Source organism: Contarinia nasturtii, unplaced genomic scaffold (genome assembly GCF_009176525.2).
Source record: "Contarinia nasturtii isolate CC-2019 unplaced genomic scaffold, AAFC_CNas_1.1 Cnas_scaffold_1361, whole genome shotgun sequence".
Lineage (NCBI taxonomy): Eukaryota > Metazoa > Arthropoda > Insecta > Diptera > Cecidomyiidae > Contarinia > Contarinia nasturtii.
The window spans coordinates 255-7,437 of record NW_022198698.1 but is presented as its reverse complement, the minus strand read 5'-3'; the positions used below and the strand labels follow the sequence as shown (position 1 = coordinate 7,437).

The window sequence follows — 7,183 nt, the reverse complement described above, 5'->3', positions numbered from 1 at the left end:
TATTTTGACGTCTGAATAAAAAGTATATCCTGACTCTGACCATTCTTATTTTTATTATAATGGCGGACGGCAGTGCGAGTAACGAAACCACGTTAGTGTGTTGAAAAGTCGACTCGCTATATATACTTGAATTATACAATATCCACACCAAAAAGACCTTTGGCCGCGATTGATGTATGGTTGGAAAGCCCTTGGGCCATAGATTAAGAAAACACATTGAAGTACCATTTTAGCCAACATTTTATCTAGGGGTTTTTATCTGAGTAAAAAATGATCAAATATTAAGATTATATAACATTAATACAAATATACTACAAATTTGTTCTAAACCAGCGTATAAGTACGATTATTTTGCATATATTTTGAATATTTCGCAGTACTAGATTTTTCTCTGAAGTATCAGCGACTTTGACATTTCAGCGAACATTGTCATAGTTTTGGCGCAGAAATGTTGTTTGTTTATATGTGATCAATTAACGTGTTTCAACGAAAAATAAATTGGTTGTTAAAATTTCAGTGAAAAAATGGTGAGTTAATTTAATTTTTATTAATAAAGATATTGACATGTTCTAACATTCACGAAATCATAACAGGATGTCTTTGAAGAGTTAGATCAAAATTCACAAATACCAGAATACATGAGAAATATACTGCGGTCTTCTGGATTTGACTGTGTTCTTGCTCTAAAGAGTTTGGATTTTCATACAATTGGTGCGATCGAAGAATTTGTTGAAACAAAACGAGAATTACTCTTGGGGACTCCGTACGAATCAACAAAACCTTTCAAATTTTTACCAGGCCATCGACAGCTCATTTTGAATATTCCTCAATATATTGATCAATGCCGTCAAGAGTCAATGACAGATGTAAAGAAATTATTTCCTCACTTTCCACAACTAACATCGATAATGAAAAGCCTGCTCGAAACGGTTGAGAGTAATAAAGGCAAGCAACCAAAAGGTTTTCGATACAGTGAAACCATTCGACATTTTGCAACATACATTTATTTGATGTGTGGACGTGCATGTTATGATACTTTATGCGCTAATTTGCCAATTCCAAAAACGCTTACGATTGGTAATATTTTAAGAATTTCCAATATTTTATGCATTAAACATCTAATTCTGTTTTAATTGTCAACAGTTAGTTACATCAATCAAAGCAAATGTCGAATCACAGAAGGTGAATTAAGATTGAAAGAGCTTGACAACCATTTGAATACACTTCGTTTGCCTAAATATGTGTGGATTTGTGAAGATGCGTCCGGAATCGTCACCAAAATTCAACACGACCCACAAACCAATCAGCTAGTCGGTCTGGTGTTACCATTTGATAAGAAAACCGGAATTCCAATAGCTTCAACATATTTGGCAACATCGGCAGAAGAAATAACGAAATTTATGGATTATGAAAAATCTACGCACGTCTATTTAGTTTTGGCGCAATCAATCGTAGTGGGAGTGCCACCATTTATATTAGAAATATTTGGTACAAACAATAAATTTAATGCGGAAAATGTTCTGAACAGATGGAAATATACACAAGAACAGTTACACAGGTATTACTTTCATATTCGTTATCCACGACATGATATTAATCCATATCAACTTTTCAGATATGGTATAACCGTTTTGGGGTTTTCATCCGATGGTGATACACGTCTGCTACAATGCATGCAGTATAAAACTCCAACTATCAGTCATCTAGGTACTGATGAAGAGTTACTGTTTCAAGATGAACATATGAAACAATCGTATCACATGCAAGACCACGATCACAATGGCTGTAAAGGCAGAAACCGAATGCTAAAATCAGGAATTATTATGCCTATGGGAGATAAGATCGTCAGCGTCTCGCATTTGAAAATATTGATCAATGATTTTCCAAAAGATAGACACGGCTTGGTGATGAGCGATATATGTCCCGATGATCGTCAGAATATCAAATCTTTGGAAAAAACCATAGATCAACGTGTTCGTGAGGCACTCAAAGATCTGGTTGTTGACAGTGAAGCCACAATTATGTATTTAACAATCTGTTTTGAAATATTTACTGCATTCAAAGATGTTGGCCTTCAACCCAATGAAAGGATATATCGTATTTGGCATGCAATGTACTTTTTGCGAGCTTGGAAAGTGTGGCTAAAAAGACCAGGTACATCAACAAAAACTATATTTTTAACTAGATTTTTAATATTCCAAACACTAATAATTATTTATTTCTATTTTTAGCGAATAAAAGTATTTACACTTTGATGAATAATTTCATCACATCTAATTTGGAAAAATGCATCGAAATAAATTCACACAACTTAATTTTACTTATGAGATATTTGCGGAACATAAATAAACCGGAATTGTTCATACCGCATTTGTTCAGTAGTCAACCGTGCGAGGAAAGTTTTCGGCAAATGCGATCTATGGGCACTGTGAACTACACTAAAATAAATTTCACGTTATTGGAACTCTTCCATTTAGTAGGTCGAATAGAACTGCAGAATGATATAATTTATTCTAAATTGGCGAATTCAAATGTAAAATTCCCGCGCAACAAGAAACTTGAATTCAACCAATTTCATTGCAACTTGCCCTCTGATTTGGAAATTAAACTGGAAATGCAAAAGGCAAGAGAAAATGCGCTAAGAGATGCATCAGCATTAGGAATGAATGTGCAAATGAATGAAATTCGGTCATCTACACTTAAGCATACTGATATAAAAACAGCTACACTAGATGATGATGATGATGATGATGACGATAATGAATTCACGGAAGATGATTGTCCAACAGAAATTGAATGTTCGAATTTCCCAGATTTTGGTGAAGATGTATTAAATACAGACAATTCTGGTCCTTATGTGAAAGTCATGTGCAATAATGGAAAATCTAAAGTTATACGAAAATCACATTTAATTTGGCTATTAACTGACTCTAAACAAAGATTAAGCAGTGACCGATTAAAACGTGTACAAAATCAAGATGGAAAAAAATCCAGCTGTAAACAATTGCAGTTCAAGCGAGTTCAAAGACCAAGTGGCATTTTTGAAAACCCACAAATTCAAGTTGGAGAGTGGTGTATTTTCGTCAATAATAACTTTGATCGATGTGGGACAAAATTTCTTTTTGGTTCAGTGTTGAGTTTTCAATATGTTGGATCAACTTTTAAAGAAACAAAATACACCTGGGACTTTGCTTTAGTAAAACCAGATAAGAAAAGTAAGAAAAAACCACGAGAAATTGAAGTGTTAGCTTTATGGTATGGTATTGATGAACGTGGAATAATTGAGAAAATTTTAAACGGTAACAGTTTCTACACAAACATTAAGAATTATATAGTGACAATATCACATCCAGTTTTCAAAGATGCCGAAAAAGAACTTTGCTTCGACAACACATTCTTAGAAGATATTAAACAAGAAATGTTAAAATTAGTACGCAAACGTCAAAAATAAAAACGTTTAAAAAACTATTCATTGAAAATAATTTTTATTAGCTTTTTTAAATAATTTTTTTTATGTATAAACTTTAATAAATAGTTAAAAAAATATGTCAGACTTTTTTATTCACCAATCACAGCATAAATTATCTGCTTATTTCCGACTTGGACATGTTTTCATTTGTACTACTATTGAATTGTGGTAAACTCTAGTGTAAACTAGATTGTAAATCTTTGAGTTTTATTTTTTGTACTTTTTCTGTTTTACTTTTCAACATAAAATGTTTTAATTTTATTTATTCTCAAAATGAAGGACATTTATTAAATTGTAGTTGAATTCAATAGTAACCCAATTCTATTCTTTAGTTTTTCAGATATGAAATATTTGATGCAAACCGATGCAAACCTAATTTATTATAAATGTGAAATAATTTGGGAAGTATTTCCTGCTTGAATTTAAATTTGTTATTGTGTGATTTTTGCCTGAATTTAATACTTTCTTGTTTTGTCATGTAATTTTTTATTATTTGGTTTTATTTATTTTCAGGACGTTTATGTTTAAAGAACGTATGATTTGTAGTTTTAAATTATTTACTTTTACACCTAGCTCTTACACTGGTTTTTCAGTAGTGAAATTTTAATGATAAATTTGATTCACTTTGGTTTTTGTTTGTTTTTATAAGATAAAGTAAATAATAATTTTAACTTTTTAATTGGCCTCTTGCTTATGTTATATTCTCTTTATATTTATCTAAGATTGAATAATTTAATCTTAAACTTTTTATGTTCATTGCTGCGTCAAAAAATAATGCTTCATTTAAATTATATCAATATTATATTATATGTGGATTTTAATTTGTGAGTTTTTTTTCTAGGCTTTTTTACTCTCATAGAAAACTTATAGTTTCTTCTAAAGTCTAGTATAAAGTATTTTTGAGGTATTTCTTGGTATAAAAATATGCTAATCATAAAACTAACGCATTAATAAGGCAATAACAAAAAGTAAATTGCTTTCGACTAGGCTTTTGATTTAAAATCACTTTCTTTGCAACTGTTCTCGGCGTTTTTTCTCGACCAATCGGTTCACGTGTGCGTTGAATTTTTCCAAACGGCTTTCATCGTCCTTTACTCGAATAGCAAGCAAATCTTTAAAAAAAATGAAATGAGTTCAGTACATTTATACATTTAAAATCGTTAAAGAATTAATACCAAAAATGAATGACAAAACCGGATCACTTATTTCCGATGCAACCAAATCAGCTGCTGTGACCATTGTCAACAGTAGCGTATGAACGAAGATTTCATCGAAATGCAAATTATCGGCATCTGGACTATCGACCCAAGACTTGAAGGCATTAATCACACGCAGTGGAATTGAAATCCGAATTCCACCAACCAAGTAAATACGATCACCACCATCCTGCATTATACGTACAAATATCCAACATATATTACCATTTAAAAATATATAAAATTATAAAAATGAAAAGAGTATAGAGATTACTGCTTACGATTTCATTGTATGGCTTATTGCCGGACAATATGTCATTTTCTCTTTTGACGAGCTCATCTGAAGTCATAAACATTGGTTTTGGTACACCTGCTGCTCCAATCATGATAGATACATCGTCATCGATTCTGTTTTCAACCGTATTTTCCAATAGTTCATTTATTGCGTCATTATTCTGGGTATGTCGTGCGATGTACGGAACACCCATGCCTTTAATTGAACCAAATAATAAATCAGATTGCTGATTGTTTCCATTGGACATTGTAGCGTCGGCTAAGTTTTCGATATTATTATCAAACTGAGATGAACCACCAGATTGTTGATCAATTTCATCATTACCTAGTGTGATATTTTCATTGTGTTCTTCAGTCATGAATTCACCATCGGGTTGTTCATTTGTTTCATCATTAGCTCCTGTGGCATTTTCAAAGTTTTCGATGTGTTCTTCAGTCATCAATTCACCACCGGATAGTTCATTTGTTTCGTCATTAGCTCCTGTGGCATTTTCAATGTTTTCGGTGTGCTCTTCAGCCATCGATTCAACATTTCGTTGATCGGTTCCATTATTAGCTCTTGTGACATTTTCAAAGTTTTCAGTATGATTTTCAACCATAGATTCACTAATAGATTGTTGATTGAGTCCGTCAGTGTTGATTGTACCAGTAACCATGTTATCATTCGTGTTTGATTCTTCATCGTTGTTACATGGCTGTAAATCAACAATGTTTTCGTTTCCACCGTTCAAATTATTTGCTTCTTCACTAGCATGTTCAATTGGTGGACCATCTCCAGTACCATTAAGATCGACGTTGTCATCTACGTTTAGTGGATCAACGGCATTATTTTGATCTGGTGTCAGAGCTGGAATCGGTAACTCAAACAAGCGATCAACGTTATAAACTGGTGGATTTCTTTGACGTTGACGTTGCGCATAAGCCAATGCATCATCAAAGTTCACTAATAAAATTCCATATTTTTGAATATTATATACAGTATATAAGAAATTTCATCGATACTTACTTTTAAAAACTTTAATTTTGGCTTTGTAACACCCTTCATTAGGGAATTCACAATCGATTGGCAAATTGAAATTTGGTAAAATTTCTGTATCTGGTTCACCCTGATGGTTATACGCATCAGATGAATAGTAGCACAGGACAACTTGATTCGAATTCACACCAAAAAACATATCTTTTTCGAGTTGTTTTTCGTGGTTTAAGATCCATTTTTGTGGCACAATCACATTTAATCGTGGATTTATTAAATATACTACGTAAAACATTATGCTGGCGATTTTATGTACGTTTTATTTCAAAGTTAAATTTAGTTGCACGACAGTGGTACTGTTTCGATGTGACAGTGTTCGAGAAAATGTTTTTTTTGACAGTTCAGTTGGCGCCAGAATTATCGAGGTGTTCGATTGGCGGCAAAGAATTGACGTTTTGTCTAGCGTTTTGTGTATTTGATGTTGGCAATGTTTGCTTTGATGTATCAGTTAGAATATTCCTTGCATTTGTTAGCAGATCATTTACTTCAGTGTCATTCTCATTCAATTGGATATATATTTCTTGGTTATGTCGTTTCAAATGACTTTGAAGGTTGCTTATGATCCAAAAATTTTTAAATGTACACGGTATTTTTTTAAAACACCTGGGACATTCGAATCGACATTTATATTCACTTTCAACACGTTCCAAGTCCAAAATAGAATTCTCACTAACAGTTAGTTTCAGATTAATTTTTACTAGATAGTTACGCACTTTTTCAATGAGTTTCTTCTCAGCTTCTTGTAATTTTTGTGCTGGATCAAAGTTGTTGTCAACGTTTCGATGTTTTAATGTTTTTTTGTTTTTTTTGCGCTAGTTTCAAATCTCTGATGAATCTAGGAATATTTAAAATGATGGATATATGTCCCGGCTTTAATTTAATTGTTTCTTGATCTTCATATATTGTACCCGCTACCAAATGCCGATTTTCATTCAAATGTGTTGTTATGGCCTTGATGTTTTCTTCTTTTAATGAAATTAAAGAAAGTTCACTGTCGAATCCCGAACTTGCTAAAATATTAATTATGAATTCTGGAAAATTAGAATCCAAAAACTTTTCAATTTTCTTGAAATATTGTGTTGATGCTGGTCGCTGATTTGACATGTTATTAACATGATGTACACACAACTGCTGAGTTGGTTGTTCAAACACAACCGTCAAAATTCAGTGTAGTACTAGATGCGGAATAAA

At 32.4% G+C, this 7,183-nt stretch overlaps 1 protein-coding gene across 1 annotated transcript; it reads right to left on the bottom strand.

The window, feature by feature from the left end:
- Positions 1-4,471: 4,471 nt before the first annotated feature.
- LOC116345565 lies at positions 4,472-6,227 on the bottom strand. Its single transcript, XM_031775000.1, has 4 exons — positions 5,966-6,227; positions 4,947-5,902; positions 4,645-4,855; positions 4,472-4,581 (listed from the first exon to the last, which is right to left on the bottom strand). Exons 1-4 carry the CDS (start codon positions 6,225-6,227, stop codon positions 4,472-4,474), a joined length of 1,539 nt encoding a protein of 512 aa, XP_031630860.1.
- Between the last annotated feature and the right edge of the window lie 956 nt (positions 6,228-7,183).